Source organism: Myotis brandtii, unplaced genomic scaffold (genome assembly GCF_000412655.1).
Source record: "Myotis brandtii unplaced genomic scaffold, ASM41265v1 scaffold268, whole genome shotgun sequence".
In the NCBI taxonomy this organism is placed as follows: Eukaryota; Metazoa; Chordata; class Mammalia; order Chiroptera; family Vespertilionidae; genus Myotis; species Myotis brandtii.
In genome coordinates, this window is record NW_005360187.1 from 3799066 (window position 1) to 3817604 (window position 18539).

At 41.6% G+C, this 18539-nt stretch overlaps 1 protein-coding gene and 1 pseudogene across 7 annotated transcripts in view; one reads left to right on the forward strand and one right to left on the reverse strand.

The window, feature by feature from the left end:
- The window catches only part of LOC102261779 (chromosome unknown open reading frame, human C3orf67), a 218853-nt gene extending 212101 nt beyond the window's left edge, over positions 1 to 6752 (reverse strand). For 4 of the 7 annotated variants that reach the window (XM_014541384.1, XM_014541383.1, XM_014541378.1 and 1 more), the window contains exon 1: positions 6464 to 6748. In XM_014541384.1, coding sequence (XP_014396870.1) covers positions 6464 to 6484 — 21 coding nt within the window. In that variant the 5' untranslated portion in view covers positions 6485 to 6748. Of the gene's footprint in view, positions 1 to 6463 lie in introns of all 7 variants that reach the window. The other 3 variants (XM_014541379.1, XM_005868425.2, XM_014541380.1) reach the window with 2 other exon arrangements.
- An 8277-nt stretch (positions 6753 to 15029) lies between these two features.
- On the forward strand, positions 15030 to 16983 carry LOC102242569 (annotated as a pseudogene).
- The last annotated feature ends 1556 nt before the right edge of the window (positions 16984 to 18539 follow it).

Here is an 18539-nt window from a genome sequence, read left to right on the forward strand (position 1 = left end):
TTAGAGATTTATAAAATCTGTACAAGCCCCTGGCCAGGAGCTCAGCTGGTTAGAGTGTTGTGCAGATATGTCAAGGTTGTGGGTTCGATTCTTCATCAGGGTACACACAAGAATCAACCAATGAATGCATGAATGGGTTGAGCAACGAGTCGATGTTTCTCTCTCTCACTCTCTCCCCTTCTCTCTATAAAAAAAAAATCAACAAATAAAATTTTTTTTCTTAATCTGTACAAAAAAAATAGAGAATCTTACCTATAGATATGCTATGTGTTCCCTACTGTACACCTGAGAACATGGAAGGACATGCTTATGTAAAAACATCACACACGTTACTGAATTTCCATGTCCTTTAAATATAAAGGAGAGGAATTAAACAAGATGATTATCTCTGAAGAGGAGTTTATTACAAGAAATTGAGAATATGAAATAAAGACTATAGTTTTTCTTTTATGGACTGTATGAATAATAAGCAGCATATGATTTTTGTAAAGAATTTCCAGCTTTTAATCTTTCTCAATTATATATTTTTGGTTTTGAGTTTTAACACATAATCACTTAAGACATTTAATTTCTTCTTCCTTAGGCATTTTATGTGCAAACTGTGTGTGGATAGAATTACTACAGCTTCTGGAGACAGGTCATATTTCACTATGAAATTTAAATGAGGCAGCTTTTACTTATTTATTTTAAGAAAAATCCTTATACCTTGATGAGATAGAAAAAACTGCCACTCCCCATTTCTTTTTCTCCTGTTATCCAAGTTTCCCACAGTAGTATGCTTTTTAAAAACAAAACACAACACAATGTATTTTACCTATATTAAGCGAAACTCTCTAAAATCGTTCTAATGATTGGAATAGAAGAAAACTGCAAAATGCTCTTGGGGCACTCATAAGAAGGCAGGTAGTGTTTGCTGAAAAGGTAGAAGCAACAAAGAGTTGGAGACCAGTGGAGGACTGTTCTGGCACTGGGACCACACAGTAGGACTAGAATGGAAAACAGATTGTAAATAGAGTGTGACCCTTGGTAGGGGTCGGGAGGGGAGGGCTGGAGACCAGGGAGAAGGAAATGCAGGAAGGGAGATGCTAGTGAAGTGAGGAGAGCAGGTCAGGTATTGAGATGCTCCAGGATCCTCAGGGTGACAGGAAGACCCAGAATCAGTTTCTCCCGTTATCTTTGCACCACTTGCATCAGCATGAGCTGGAGGGGAGGGCTGGGGGGAGGAAGGGAGAGAACAGTTGTTACAAAGGTAAATTCATTGGCCCCCTCTACAGAGATTCTGATCCACTAGATCTGGGGTGAGGGTCAGGAACCCTGCAGTGTTTACAAGTACTCCCTAAGCCACTGGTTCTCAACCTTGGCTGCACATTAGAATCACCTGGGAATCTTTTTAAAATCCTGATTTCTGGGCCTCATCCTCCGGAAATTCTGTTTCTTTGTTATGGGTTAGGGCCACAACATTAGTAACAAAGAAACAGAATTTCCGGAGGATGAGGCCCAGAAATCAGGATTTTAAAAAGATTCCCAGGTGATTCTAATGTGCAGCCAAGGTTGAGAACCACCGTCTTATAAGAACTCTTGTGATTATATTGGTCCCACCTGGATAATCCAGGATACTCTCCCCATCTGAAGATCCTCAACTTAACTACACCTGCAAAGCCTCTTTTGCCACATCCTATGTAATCCTATATAATAAAAGGCTAATATGCAAATTGTCCCCTCAACTGGGAGTTCGACCAGGGGGCAGGGCCAGTAGGCCAACCACCCATGGCCCCTCCCCCTGGCCAGCCAGGCCTAATTGGCCCCAAGTGGGGCGGGTGGGCCAGACCCCACCCATGCACGAATTCGTGCACAGGGCCTCTAGTAAGATAATATATTCCAAGTTCTGAGGATTACAATATGGATAATTTTGGAAGGAGTCATTAGTCTACAACAGACATATACATGCTGGCATGCCCCATGGTCGGAGACAATGCTTTTTAGGATCCATACAGATCCTTCAGATAATGGTTTTGGTCAATGTGGGCAAAAAGGGCAAATCTGTAGCAGAATATGTATCAATTCCAGCCAAGTTGAATCACTGGCCCATCCAGGTAGAATATAAATCAACGATCCAGTGAGTGGCTGGCTGGTCCCTTTGCAGGATCGTGCTGCATTGGGGGCTTAGTGTTGGTCTCTTGTGCTGCCATGTTGTGCACTTGGCACTAGCAGGAGCCAGGTCAGCACTGTGAAGTAAGAGCCCTCCCTGTAAATTCCACAAAGAGAACCTTCACCCTTGCCACCAGGCAGAGCTTCCATCTCTATGGCTACTCTGCATGTGCCCTCTGTGACCCCACTAGGTGGACAAAAGCAGAGTCTAGCTGATCAGAGGGCGCAGAGCGGCGACAACGCTCCGGCCGCGCCCATTGGCTCTCACCAGGCGCCTGCGCGTTGCGCTGTATGGGCTTCTAGCCAACGGGCACGTGAGGCTACGTGGTGACGTAAGCGTTACCCAGGCAACTGAGGGAGTCTCTGAGACTTCGTGGACCGCCAGGTCTGTGACGTGCGCCCTTCTTAGGTCACGGCCTGTGCCTGCGAAAAAGCTGACACTCAGCCAGGCTCTTCTGGAAACCCGTCCCCTCGGCTCTGTCTCTCCTCGTTGTAAACACTGATAACTGGTAGGTTGCTGAAGGAAAGAGTCATGGAATCATGGAGCCCCCTCACGTGGCCTTTGGTTCGAAGGTTCCCAAACTTGGGATTCCGTGAGGCAATAAGAGGGTTTGGTAGCCCCTTCCATTGTTTTAGAAGGCCCCGGGGAGTGGGCGTATTTATTCCAGATGAGCGCGTGTTAAAAAGCCAAGGGTTTTTTGTTTTTTCCCCTCAAAATAATTACATTATTAAGCCAGGCTTTCTAAGTTTCACTCTTTGGTTACTTCATTTAGTTTCTGTGTCAGAACTGCTTTTACAAGATAGACGTTCTTGTCAGTTTTGGCCAAGGAACTGTGCCCAGAAGGTAAAATAGTTTGTCCAAGGTCACAGGGCCAGGAAGTAGTGGAGTTAGTGTTGTAAGTGTGGAACTCACTTCTGAGGCTGTACTCAAGGTCGAGTTAGGTGAGTGGCCTGGGATTATTAACAAAATCAGCTACCACCCACGGAGCCACTACAGGCCAGGTAACTCCCAGGTTCACACCCCCTGACGCCAAGATTGAGGTTCTCAATCTTCCAGTTGAGAAGATTGAGGTTCAGAGTTGATTAGGAATTTACTCGAGGCTGCAATGTTGGCTCTACGTTATGGCTTAGTCTGATATCCTAATTCACCCAAGAGTCTCAAATATGTGTTGTCCCTACCGTGTGCCAAGCACTGTGGGTCATGAACAGAGTACAAAAATGCTATCTGGACTCGCTCCTTAGCAGAACTAAGAAGAGCAGCCCAGGAACAAACTGACTTGAACACTCCCTTGAATACTAGATGCGGACAAGATAGAGGTACAATGTCCAGAATCCAGGCTTCCCGATTGCTAGAGCTCGGACCTAGTTCAACAACAGTTTTTGGCAAGGCTCTGTTGCTGGGGGTTTAAGGAATTATGATTAATACACATAGTTTCTGTCTTATAAAACTTGTTATCTCATGGAGGGATATCTATTCATTTAACAGCTAATCCTTAGGAATGCAATATATTCTAGACACGATGCTAAGAGCTGGGGCATAGAGGAGGCCCCCATCTTCTTGGAACTTACATATTAATAGGGTGAGACACAATGACAAGTGGATAAACAAGTAATTACAACTTGAGATAAATGCCATGAATCCAGTGATAGGAAATAACACTGGAAGGGTGTATTAGTTTCTTGTGATTGTTGTAACAGATTTCCACAAAGTGGGTGGCTTAAAACAACAGAAATTCACAGTTCTGGAGACCAGAAGTCCAAAATGAAGGTGTTAGCAGGGCGGCACTTCTTTTGGGGGCTTTAGAGGAGAATTTGCTCTTTGTCTCTTCCAGCGTCTGGTAGCTGTTGGCCTTCCTTGACCTGTGGCTGCATCTCTCCAATCTCTGCCTCAGTGGTCACACTGCCTGTTTGTTTTCTGGGTATGTCTTCTCCTCTGTGTGTCTTTTATAAGGACAGTTGTGATGGCATTTAGGGCCCACTTGGATAATTTAAGGCAATCTCCTTATTGCAGGATCTTTAACTTAGTCACATCTGCAAAAACACTTTTTCAAACAGGGAAACATTCACCTGTCCCAGGGGATAGATGTAGATATCATTGGGAAGGTTGTGGGAGGAGGATGTGTCATTTCTTGGCCTAACCCAAACATTGGCTTGCACTATAATAGAAATCAGCTTTTGATAAATGCTGTAAGAGAGGCAAACAATACAGTGAGAGTATAGGAGGAATCTAGGAAACAACTTAAGGCTTTTAACAATCTACTTGGGTCTCTGAAATGGGTATTTTGACACCATAGCTGAAGAAAAACCTACAACTTTATCCTATGCTATTTTCTTTCTACCCCTTATCATGATCTGAATCTTATTTATTATCTGTCTTCAGCTATTAGAAGATAAATTCCATGAGGGTAAGGACTTAGTTTCTGTGTCCATCATTATATCTCGTCTCCTACAATAATGTGTGGTACATAGAAGGAATGTTATAACAAATTTGTTGATTGAATTAAAGGCACCGTGTCCTTTCAAACTCACCATCCAATACAGAACTTCTCCAGACCTGGGCCTTTTCCATTCTTCCCATTCTTATTAATACAACAGTGTCTCCTCTTCCTTACTCTGTATGGTGGGCAGTTTCTAAAAAGGCCTCCATTGAGCTCCATCTTCTGGATTGCATGCCTCTGTAATCTCCCCTGTATGCGAACTGGACCTAGTGACACTTCTAATGAATACAAAATGGCAAGAGTCCTGAGATGTCATTTCTAAGACTGATTTTCTTGCTTGCCTTCTTTCACCCACTTTATCTGATTTCCCTCCCCTTCTCTGTCCTCACTCTGAAGGAAGCACGTTGATGTGTTGAGAGTAGCCCCCTGGACAGGTTCATGTAGCATGGAAGTAATGTTCCTTGAGGACTTGAGGCCTGTCAACAGCCACATTAGTCCTTTCCTAACCGTGCCTTGAAGTGACTGTGTCCCTGGTCAACACCTTGACTGCAGTCTTATGATAATCAGTGCCTGAGTCAGAGGCACTCAACTAATTGTACCCTGATTTCTGACCCACAGAAATTATATTCATTGTAAGCTGGTAAGTTTTAAGGTAATTTTTTAACACAACAATAGCTAACTAATACACTTCCCGTACACAATTCGTCGCCCAAACCTATTCATTTTATCTAAATACTTTAAAAATCGATCTACCTTTCCTCCACTGTAGTTTATACAGGCATCCCTTGGAGGTATGGTGGTTTTGGTTCCAGATCACCACAATAAAGTGATACTTGCTTATGGAGGATCTTGCCTTCAATTTGTAAAAAATGCAATATTTGTGAAGCACAATGAAATCTATGCCTGTATTCTGATTTACCTATGATTTCTCTTCCCTGAACTAGTTTAATAGCCTCCTAATTCACACACCACTTCGGCCCTCTTCAAATCTATTGCAGTCATAGTCATCTTTATAGAACACAGATTCAATCATATTAGTCTCTTGCTTCTAACCTTTTCATGATTATAGAGCTTGTCTCTCTTTCCCTAGTTTCTTTGTACATTATTCAGTCCCCTTCATTTCAGTCACATTGAATTTTCGTTTAGTTCCTCATGTCTAACATGTTCGCTTTCACTGTAGAGCCTTTGTGCTGTTCTGCATGGATTACTTTTGCTTCCTTCTTTCTTTGGTTAAGACCTACTTGTCCTATAGAGTTTAGATCAAGGGTCCCTTTCTCAAGGATGCCTTCTTTGCTCTCTCTGACTTGATCAGGCCCCCCTATTTATAGGTTTCCATAGCATCTTAATACTTAGCATTACTGAAATAATAATGGAAATTTTATATGTATTTGTAATGTTGGCCATCTCTATTGGTCTATAGCAGTGGTCGGCAAACTCATTAGTCAACAGAGCCAAATATCAACAGTACGATGATTGAAATTTCTTTTGAGAGCCAAGTTTTTTAAACTTAAACTATATAGGTAGGTACATTGTTATTAACTTAATTAGGGTACTCCTAAGGCTTAGGAAGAGCCACACTCAAGGGGCCAAAGAGCCGCATGTGGCTTGTGAGCTAAGATCTGTATGTTAATTAGAATCTCTCGGATTCCATACACCGTGAGAAGCACTGCGCTGCAGACTGTACCGGGTCAGATCCTGCGTCCAGACGTTAGTTGCTTTCTTTTTGGATCAAGACCGCTCATCCATTAATTTCTTCTTACCCCGAAAAAAGACTGGATAATGGGAGGCTGGGGGAAACTCTGCCCGCATCCCAACCGGCGCTACCTCGCCCCAGAGGAGAAAGCTGTATCGACAGGTTGGAGACAGTTTGGGGTTACCTGATACTCATTTTTGAACATTCCCGCAGGGGGGCCAGGGCTTGGGGGGCACGGAGTTCAGGGCTTCCAGACGGCTGACAGTCGGCAGCAGGGAAGGGCTTCGTGGTTGGCCCCCCGTTCGGCCAGGGTCTTCCCGGCCGCGGGTCAGCTCCACCTCGGGCCCCCCCGCCCTGCACCCCACTGGTTGAGTCTTGTCGGTGCCTTGACCAGGAATCAAACCCACAACCTTGGCATATCAGGACGATGCTCTAACCAACTGAACTACCTGGTTGGGGCCAACAAATGTGTTGAAATCATTGGTAATCTGATCAGTAAAATACAATTTATTTTGGTTATTTGCATTATATGATAATTAATAAGTGCATCATATTTTTATATATTTTTATATATTTACTGGTCATCTTTACTTTTTCTTTAGTACCTTTGCTCAGACTCTGCTTGGGATTTTTTATCTTATGACTGTAAAATTTCTACTGGAGATTTTAAGTTTTGTTTTTTTATCGTATGGCTTATAAATATTGCCACCCACATTGTACTATTAGTCTGGTACAGCTTTGAGTACAGCATGGTTTTCCATCCTTGACGCTACTGACGTATTTGGCCAGATAACTCTTCATTGTGGGGCTGTCCTGTGTGTTGTAGGATGGTTAGCAGAATCCTTACCTTCTACCTGCGAGATACCAGGAGCCGTCCTCAAGTTATGACACCAAAATGTGTCCAGGTGTCCACTGGAGGCAACATTGCCCCTGATTAAGAATCACTGGTACACAGTTTTGTCTTAATTTTAAAAAAAATATATTTAATTGATTTTTTTTACAGAGAGGAAGGGAGAGGGATAGAGAGTTAGAAACATCAATGAGAGAGAAACATCGATTCAGCTGCCTCCTGCACACCTGCCACTGGGGATGTGCCCACAACCAAGGTACATGCCTTTGGCCGGAATCAAACCTGGGACCCTTTAGTCCGAAGGTAAAATAGCTTGTCCAAGGTCACAGGGCCAGGAAGTAGTGGAGTTAGTGTTGTAAGTGTGGAACTCACTTCTGAGGCTGTACTCAAGGTCGAGTTAGGTGAGTGGCCTGGGGTTATTAACAAAATCAGCTACCACCCACGGAGTCACTACAGGCCAGGTAGCTCCCAGGTTCACACCCCTTGACGCCAAGATTGAGGTTCTCAATCTTCCAGTTGAGAAGATTGAGGTTCAGAGTTGATTAGGAATTTACTCGAGGCTGCAATGTTGGCTCTACGTTATGGCTTAGTCTGATATCCTAATTCACCCAAGAGTCTCAAATATGTGTTGTCCCTACCGTGTGCCAAGCACTGTGGGTCATGAACAGAGTACAAAAATGCTATCTGGACTCGCTCCTTAGCAGAACTAAGAAGAGCAGCCCAGGAACAAACTGACTTGAACACTCCCTTGAATACTAGATGCGGACAAGATAGAGGTACAATGTCCAGAATCCAGGCTTCCCGATTGCTAGAGCTCGGACCTAGTTCAACAACAGTTTTTGGCAAGGCTCTGTTGCTGGGGGTTTAAGGAATTATGATTAATACACATAGTTTCTGTCTTATAAAACTTGTTATCTCATGGAGGGATATCTATTCATTTAACAGCTAATCCTTAGGAATGCAATATATTCTAGACACGATGCTAAGAGCTGGGGCATAGAGGAGGCCCCCATCTTCTTGGAACTTACATATTAATAGGGTGAGACACAATGACAAGTGGATAAACAAGTAATTACAACTTGAGATAAATGCCATGAATCCAGTGATAGGAAATAACACTGGAAGGGTGTATTAGTTTCTTGTGATTGTTGTAACAGATTTCCACAAAGTGGGTGGCTTAAAACAACAGAAATTCACAGTTCTGGAGACCAGAAGTCCAAAATGAAGGTGTTAGCAGGGCGGCACTTCTTTTGGGGGCTTTAGAGGAGAATTTGCTCTTTGTCTCTTCCAGCGTCTGGTAGCTGTTGGCCTTCCTTGACCTGTGGCTGCATCTCTCCAATCTCTGCCTCAGTGGTCACACTGCCTGTTTGTTTTCTGGGTATGTCTTCTCCTCTGTGTGTCTTTTATAAGGACAGTTGTGATGGCATTTAGGGCCCACTTGGATAATTTAAGGCAATCTCCTTATTGCAGGATCTTTAACTTAGTCACATCTGCAAAAACACTTTTTCAAACAGGGAAACATTCACCTGTCCCAGGGGATAGATGTAGATATCATTGGGAAGGTTGTGGGAGGAGGATGTGTCATTTCTTGGCCTAACCCAAACATTGGCTTGCACTATAATAGAAATCAGCTTTTGATAAATGCTGTAAGAGAGGCAAACAATACAGTGAGAGTATAGGAGGAATCTAGGAAACAACTTAAGGCTTTTAACAATCTACTTGGGTCTCTGAAATGGGTATTTTGACACCATAGCTGAAGAAAAACCTACAACTTTATCCTATGCTATTTTCTTTCTACCCCTTATCATTATCTGAATCTTATTTATTATCTGTCTTCTGCTATTAGAAGATAAATTCCATGAGGGTAAGGACTTTTTCTGTGTCCATCATTATATCTCATCTCCTACAGTAATGTGTGGTACATAGAAGGGATGTTATAACAAATTTGTTGATTGAATTAAAGGCATCTTGTCCTTTCAAACTCACCATCCAATACAGAACTTCTCCAAACCTGGGCCTTTTCCATTCTTCCCATTCTTATTAATACAACAGTGTCTCCTCTTCCTCACTCTGTATGGTGGGCAGTTTCTAAAAAGGCCTCCATTGAGCTCCATCTTCTGGATTGCATGCCTCTGTAATCTCCCCTGTATGCGAACTGGACCTAGTGACACTTCTAATGAATACAAAATGGCAAGAGTCCTGAGATGTCATTTCTAAGACTGATTTTCTTGCTTGCCTTCTTTCACCCACTTTATCTGATTTCCCTCCCCTTCTCTGTCCTCACTCTGAAGGAAGCACGTTGATGTGTTGAGAGTAGCCCCCTGGACAGGTTCATGTAGCATGGAAGTAATGTTCCTTGAGGACTTGAGGCCTGTCAACAGCCACATTAGTCCTTTCCTAACCGTGCCTTGAAGTGACTGTGTCCCTGGTCAACACCTTGACTGCAGTCTTATGATAATCAGTGCCTGAGTCAGAGGCACTCAACTAATTGTACCCTGATTTCTGACCCACAGAAATTATATTCATTGTAAGCTGGTAAGTTTTAAGGTAATTTTTTAACACAACAATAGCTAACTAATACACTTCCCGTACACAATTCGTCGCCCAAACCTATTCATTTTATCTAAATACTTTAAAAATCGATCTACCTTTCCTCCACTGTAGTTTATACAGGCATCCCTTGGAGGTATGGTGGTTTTGGTTCCAGATCACCACAATAAAGTGATACTTGCTTATGGAGGATCTTGCCTTCAATTTGTAAAAAATGCAATATTTGTGAAGCACAATGAAATCTATGCCTGTATTCTGATTTACCTATGATTTCTCTTCCCTGAACTAGTTTAATAGCCTCCTAATTCACACACCACTTCGGCCCTCTTCAAATCTATTGCAGTCATAGTCATCTTTATAGAACACAGATTCAATCATATTAGTCTCTTGCTTCTAACCTTTTCATGATTATAGAGCTTGTCTCTCTTTCCCTAGTTTCTTTGTACATTATTCAGTCCCCTTCATTTCAGTCACATTGAATTTTCGTTTAGTTCCTCATGTCTAACATGTTCGCTTTCACTGTAGAGCCTTTGTGCTGTTCTGCATGGATTACTTTTGCTTCCTTCTTTCTTTGGTTAAGACCTACTTGTCCTATAGAGTTTAGATCAAGGGTCCCTTTCTCAAGGATGCCTTCTTTGCTCTCTCTGACTTGATCAGGCCCCCCTATTTATAGGTTTCCATAGCATCTTAATACTTAGCATTACTGAAATAATAATGGAAATTTTATATGTATTTGTAATGTTGGCCATCTCTATTGGTCTATAGCAGTGGTCGGCAAACTCATTAGTCAACAGAGCCAAATATCAACAGTACGATGATTGAAATTTCTTTTGAGAGCCAAATTTTTTAAACTTAAACTATATAGGTAGGTACTTTGTTATTAACTTAATTAGGGTACTCCTAAGGCTTAGGAAGAGCCACACTCAAGGGGCCAAAGAGCCGCATGTGGCTTGTGAGCCGCGGTTTGCCGACCACGGGTCTATAGTGTTTGGTATATCAGTTCAACCTTGTACTTGCTATAACAAAATAGTAACTAAATGAATGATTGATGGAGAAGATGAAGGATGAATATAGTCTTAAAAGACAGCCATAGACTTTGGTGTTGAGAAAACAAGAAGAAAGCAATTGAAAATACATTAATGTAAAAGGTGAATTAATCACTTTAATTTATTGATAGAAAAACTACAGAGTTGCAATGATTAATCACAGTATAGCAGTAAGTTTCATTTTTCAGGTGTTTTTATTTTAATCACCTGTTTATTCAATTAAAGGCAGGAAGGATCCAGTAACATTTACTTTAAACTACTTATTTCTTTGAGAAAAATAATTGTCTAAGGCCCAGTTGTCCAAGAGTTAGGTCATTCCCTACTCTCATAATTCCTTACAAGTTTAGGGCACTTATAGTTGGAGTTTTATTCAAGAGTGTGGGATAAGGGCCTATTTAGGCAATGGGCAATTCTAAAGGCTGCCCAGCTCAGATAAAAATTGTTTTGTCTATGGTGAAAACTACCATTAACACTAACAGTGGTGGCTATACAGCAAAATAAGAATGTGCACTATTTTAACAATATGAATTCAAAGCCAGAGATAGAAAGAGATCCAATGTTGAAATCTCGAAGATGGCGGCATAGGTAAACACCGGAGACTGCTGCCGCAAACAACCACTTCAAAAATACAACTAAAAGACGGAACGGACATCACCCAGAACCACAGGAAGGCTGGCTGAGGAGAGACTCTTCAACTAGAAGGAAAAATAACAGCACACCGAGGCTCAGAGGAGGCGCAGTGTGGAAAAAACTCAGGTGCGGAGGTGCGCGCGCAAAGCGGGCTGGTGGCTGAGAGCGCGGTTGTCGTTTTCGGTCAGGGGGGAGTCTCAGACTCTGAGCTCCAGATACGGGCGAATCGCTGGGGACTCGGACCCAAACGGGAGAAGCGGGAGTGTCTGGCATCAGTTGGAAGGCAGCTTTCCCTCCGAGGTTTGCAGCGGTTCCGGGGGTTCTGAGAAGCAGAGCCTCTGGGAACAGGACTGAGGGCACCATAACGGCTCCCTCCGCCCGCCCTGCCCTGTTGATCCCGCCCCGCCCAAGCCCTGCACAGAGCCATTTGCCGGATCGCCTCAGGCAAAGGCTAGATTAGCACCCCCCCAGAGGACAGAAGTTTTCCGCGGCAGACACAGCTGATTCACACAGCCAGTCGGCCTGGTGGTCAAATCCCTCTAGTATTAACTACAACAATCAAGGCTCAACTAGAACAAGACTGCGCACAAAGACCACTAGGGGGTGCACCAAGAAAGCATAAAAAATGCGGAGACAAAAAAACATGACAGAAATGGAGGATATAGAGCTAAAAAACGCAATTTTGAGGGCTTGCAATAAACTTCTGGAGAGCCTCACGAAAACTAATGAGACCCTCGATGCTATGATAAAGAAACAACTAGAAATTAAGCATACACGGTCGGAAATAAAGAATATTACACCCAATAGCAGACCAGAGGAGCGCAAGAATCAAGCCAAAGATTTGAAATGCGAAGAAGCAAAAAACACCCAACCGGAAAAGCAAAATGAAAAAAGAATCCGAAAATACGAAGATAGTGTAAGGAGCCTCTGGGACAGCTTCAAGCGTACCAACATCAGAATAATAGGGGTGCCAGAAGATGAGAGACAGCAAGATATTGAAAACCTATTTGAAGAAATAATGGCAGAAAACTTCCCCCACCTGGTGAAAGAAATGGACTTACAGGTCCAAGAAGCGCAGAGAACCCCAAACAAAAGGAATCCAAAGAGGACCACACCAAGACACATCATAATTAAAATGCCAAGAGCAAAAGACAAAGAGAGAATCTTAAAAGCAGCAAGAGAAAGAGACTCAATTACCTACAAGGGAATACCCATACGACTGTCAGCTGATTTCTCAACAGAAACTTGGCAGGCCAGAAGGGAATGGCAAGAAATATTCAAAGTGCTGAATACCAAGAACCTACAACCAAGAATACTTTATCCAGCAAAGCTATCATTCAGAATTGAAGGTCAGATAAAGAGCTTCACAGATAAGGAAAAGCTAAAGGAGTTCATCACCACTAAACCAGTATTATACGAAATGCTGAAAGGTATCCTTTAAGAAGAGGAAGAAGAAAAAGGTAAAGATACAAATTGTGAACAACAAACATGCATCTATCAACAAGTGAATCTAAGAATCAAGTGAATAAATAATCTGATGTACAGAATGAACTGGTGATTATAATGAATCAGGGACATAGAAAGGGAATGGACTGACTATTCTTGGGGGGGAAAGGGGAATGGGAGATATAAATCAAAAAAAAAAAAAGAAAGAGATCCAATGTTATTATATCAAACTAGAGGCCTGGTGCACGGATTCACGCACAGGTGGGGTCCCTTGGTGTGGCCTGTGGGAATTGAGACAAAACCGGCAGTCCAACACCACCTGGCGCTCCTGCCTGCCGCTCCTGCTCATCCTGGCTTTGCTGCGCCTACCGTGGGCTCATGCCCAGTCAGTCCTGATGGAGAGAGGCTCACGGCATTTGCCAGCCATGAGCCCTGCTCTGGCACTTGTCCAGAGGGTGCTGAGGGGGGCCAGGACGTGATCAGCCCTCCAGGGGGGCAGTGGGATGCCCTTGACAGCCTGGTATTTGGCTCTGTCCTGCTGGTATTCACGCCAGTTGTCGGGAGCCACCTGGCAGCTGCTTTTATATCATTTCTTCCTTGCTGAGCATCTAGGGAGGGGAAGCAGCCACGGTGCCTGAGGCCAACTTCCAGGATTGTGCCGGCTGCAACAGTCCATTGGTGCCTGGCCCATTCACTGGAGATTGGACCTGCAGGACTACTGAGGGAGTGAGTGGCTGCAGCTGGGCTGGTGGGTCACCAGGACGGGTCAGTCAGCTGAGCAGCACTCCCACTGTGGGAGCACACTGACCACCAGGGGGCAGCTCCTGTGTTGAGGGTCTGCCCCTGTCAGTCAGTGCGCATCATAGTGACTGGTCGTTGGGTGGTTCGGTCACTTAGGCTTTTATATATATAGATGCTTTTGCTGATTTGGATGAATGCAAGTTATGACTTCAAGAATGGCTACTAGAATTCAGTACCCTATCCTCTCCCAAAAAGAGTCAGCCACCCAAACAACTTTGCTTAAGCCTAGTTATTTATGTACATTATAAACGGCAGTAAAACAGTTACTCTAATTACTACAATTTTTAAAGAAGTCAGTACATTTAGTAATTACATTAAATTGCTTAAATTAATTTGACAGCATTAAGAATTAGTCACTTTACAAGCTTTAAAGTGCTTGTCTTTGTTCTACAAAGGAAGTAAATTGGTGGGGTGCTAATATTATAAAAGGATATTGGATGGTATTTAAAATGGAATAGACTAGAAACAATTTTTAAAAGGTGGAGCCTTTGTATGCCAAGGTAGTTATTCAAGTAGATGATATAAATTTGACAAAATAGTATTCTTTTGAACTACAGTGTTCGCCACAATATAATTGTAATTTATGTTTTGGTTGCAGATTATAATCTAATCATTTAGCATAATAGGAAGAAAAACAGGTTGGTTTGATCAAAATTTGTTTTGCTATACAGTAATCAAAATGGTTAATACTTGGGGAATCATTTTATTCCTTTTTTACATCATGGAATAACTTTATAAATGGCAATAATGTCACCTTGATAGGATAATTTTAAAACCATGCCTATTTAATAATTTTAAGCCATTAAAGTTATTATTTTAAATTGAGAAAAATTAGTGATATCTGAGTCATCCATTTGACTTCTGATTTGAGAATAGTGATGTCTTTTTTTGTTTGTTTTTTAAAGAAGGTATGTTATGGGGAAAGTTTTTGATATTGTTTGTGTATTTTCTTCTTGAATGCTTCATTTACTTTTGTTCTCTTGTCTATGAGATTCTACAGAGACTTATTTCTGCCTGTAATTTTAGATAACCAAATTCTTCAAAATGTATTCATAAACTTGAAATTTCCCAAGTCAGCTATTACTTGAGGGTTTTCTCAACAGAAAAAAACTGTTCCAGTAGTTGAATATTTAGGTATAAATATTTTCCCAAATATAAGTTTTGTACCACATCCACTTAGTTTTAGAAAAACGAACATCTTTGAAAAGATTTAATGAAGTGAGTTGATATTTAGTACCAATTTGTTTTTAAATGCTTTTCTTTTGTCAAAAATGTTAATTAAGATCTAAGCAAATTTTCTTACATAACTTTCTCTAACCTAAAGATTGTGCTGATTTGTGATAAGAAAGCTATAGAAAACTGGGTACCCATATACAAAAGAATAAAGTTGGTCCCTTAAATTAAACTACATAAAAAGTTAACTCAAAATGGATCTAAGACCAAGACATAAACTTAAAACTATAAAACTTTATGATGAAAACATAGAGGAAAAACTCTATGACATTGGATTTGACAATGATTTCTTGGATATGACACAGAAAGTACAGGCAACAAAAGTAAAAGAAGAGAAATTAGACTAGATCAAAATTTATTAAAATTTCTATGCATCAAAGGACTCAATCAACAGAGTGAAAAGGCAACATATGGAATGGGAAAATTATAGGGTGGGGCAAAAGTAGGTTTACAGTTGTTCGTATGGAAAATAATAAATAATTAGTAAATAATTATTCATTTAAATAATGAAAGAATAAACTCTTGTTTTATGTATTCATAATCTATAAACCTACTTTTGTCTCACCATGTATTTGCCAATCACATATCTGATAACATATGTATTCAGAATATACAGACTACTTCTACAACTCAACAACAGCAACAAAAACAATTACCCTTATTTTAAAAATGAGCAAAGGACTTGAATAGACATTTCTCCAAAGAAAATTACAAATGGCCAATAAGCACACAAAAAGTTGGACATCAGGGATATGCAAATCAAAATCTCAATGAAGTATTATCTCACACCCTTTAAGATGGCTATTATCAAAAGGAGAAAATAACAAGTGTTGGTGAAGATGTGGAGAAATTCAAACTTTTGTGCATTGTTGGTGGCAATGTAAAATGGTTCAGCAGGAATGAAAAACAGTACAGCAGTTGCACAAAAATTAATATACCATTACCACTTTGGGGTATACTAGTATATCCAAAGAGTTGAAAGGAGGGTCTCAAAGAGATATTTGTACAGCCATGTTCTTAGCAGCATTATTTACAATAGCCAAAAGGTGGAAGCAGCCTAAGTGTCCATGGATGGATGAATGAGTAAACAAAGTGTGGTATATACAAACAATGAAATAGTATTCATTTTTAAAAAGGAAGGAAATTCTGACACATTCTACAAAATGGATGAAACAAGGATGACCACAGACCACGGTGAGCCCAGCCCACCCTCTTACCCTAGGGCCTAGGGCAGGGGTGGGCAAACTTTTTGACTCGAGGACCACAATGGGTTCTTAAACTGGACCGGAGGGCCGGAACAAAAGCATGGATGGAGTGTTTGTGTGAACTAATATAAATTCAAAGTAAACATCATTACATAAAAGGGTACGGGCTTTTTTTTTTTTAGTTTTATTCATTTCAAAAGGGCCGGATCCTTGCCCACGGCTGCTCTAGAGTGATGCTTTCTTAATGCAAATAACTCACCTGCATTGGCTTTAAGGTCTTCAGGTGTGACCATGACAACAAATCGGATTGCACGTTCATTTCGAAACATCTCGTAGGACCACCGACGGATAGACCGCCGTAGTTTGCCCACGGCTGGCCTAGGGGCTTGGGAATGGAAATATCTGATCCACCTGTGGAAGCCACATTGCTAGGAGACAGCTCGCCACTCCCTGTCCTACAGTGCCTAGCTTCTGCATGTGTCATCAAGAGACAAGCTCGCTGAAATGTCTACATCCACTTCAGAACATTTTGAGTCACTGGACCTTGCAGAATTTGTTAAAGAGCAGCCATGGTGGCACAAGCTGTTTAGGCAGGAATCTGGACCCTCAGCTGAAAAGTAGAGCGTGGCAACCCAGCTGTTATTGGAGGTGTCACTGGATGGTGCACAGGTTTCATATTCCAGAAGGTTGGAAAGTTGACTGCAACAGCTGTCGGAGGAAGACTTTTTTTCTCCTTCAACTTGCAGACCAAACTGGGTACATCAGAGTTGACTGGCAACAAGTAGAGGACATGAAGAAAGCCAAGGAACAGCTGAAGATCTGTAAGAGCAATCACCTATCTACAGAGGTGAAACGCACAGCTGAGGAGATGCTATCATTTGTGAAGAACAGTCTAGTGATAGATGGATTTTTCAGAGGCTTTCTGCTTGGCATGGCATCCTAAAAAAAGAAAAGGATGAACTGTGAGGACATTGTGATAAGTTAAATAAGCCAAACACGCACACACAAAAACAACAACAAATACTGTATGATTCCACATAGATGAGGTATCCAGAGCAGTCAATACCATAGATTAAAAAAATAAAATGGCAGTTGACAGAGAATAGGTAGGGGAGGAAGAGATGGGAAGTTTTTGTTTAATGGATATAGAGTTTCCGTTTCATAAGATGAAAAAGTTCTTCTGGAGATTGTGCAACAATGTAAATATCTTAACAATACTGAACCATACACTTAAAAATGTTTAAGATGGCAAATTTTAAGTTATGTATTAATGTTTAAGATGGCAAATTTTATGTTATGTATTTTTTACCACAATTTTTAAAGTTTTGTGGGAGGAGGGGCTCTAATTAGTAAAATAAATGTCTATAAAAGGCTCCTTAGAAATAGTTGAGAAATACTGGTATGCAGTAATACTGTGTGTGTGTGTGTGTGTGTTTGTTTTAGTTGAACTATTTAAAGTTAAGATGCAGGCATCATGACATTTTACTGCTAAATATATGGCATGATAGCATATATCTCCTAAGAACAAGGATAATTTCCTACATAACATTATATACCATAATACTACATGTATACCATACCTCCTTATCATTACCATACTCAAGAAATTTATTATTGAACAAAAATATATTCTGACACAGTCTCTATTCAGTTATAGTTCTAATAATTTTATTTTTTTAATTAAAAATTTTTAAATATATTTTTATTGATTTCAGAGAGGAAGGGAGAGGAAGAGAGAGATAGAAACATCAATGATGAGAGGGAATCATTGATTGGCTGCCTCCTGCATGCCCCCCACTGGGGACTGAGCCCGAAACCTAGGCATGTGACCTTGACCGGAATCGGACCTGGGACCCTTCAGTCCACAGTCCGACGCTCTATCCACTGAGCCAAACTGGCTAGGGCTAATTTTATTTTTCTATACAGGAACAATCAAGGTTCATATTTCAAATTCAGTTATAACAACTTTTAATCTCCTTTAATCTAAAATAATTGGTTGGTTGTTTTTAACCTCATCCGAGGATATGTATTGATTTTTAGAGAGGAAAGGAGAGAGAGAGAAACATTAATCGGTTGTTGCCCATACATGCCCTGACCAGGGATCAAATCCACAACCCATGTATGTGCCCCGACTGGGAATTGAACCCACAGCCTTCCGGTGTTCAGGATGACACTCCAACTAATTGAGCCACCCGGCCAGACCATACTAGATACATCAAAGTTCTGTAAGAGCAACCATGTATTTGACAGTACATGGTTTTTCTTTTTAAAGAGAAAAAGGAGAATTCAGGCCAGTTGTTTTATAGAATACTAGAGGCCCGGTGCACAAAAATTTGTGCACTCGGGGGGGGGAAGGGGGAGTCCCTCAGCCCGGACTGTGCCCTCTCGCAGTCTGGGACCCCTCAGGAGATAACGCCCTGCTGGCTTAGGCCTGCTCCCGGGTGGCAGAGGGCAGGCCCAATCCCTAGGTGCAGCCCCTGGTCAGGCTCAGAGCAGGGC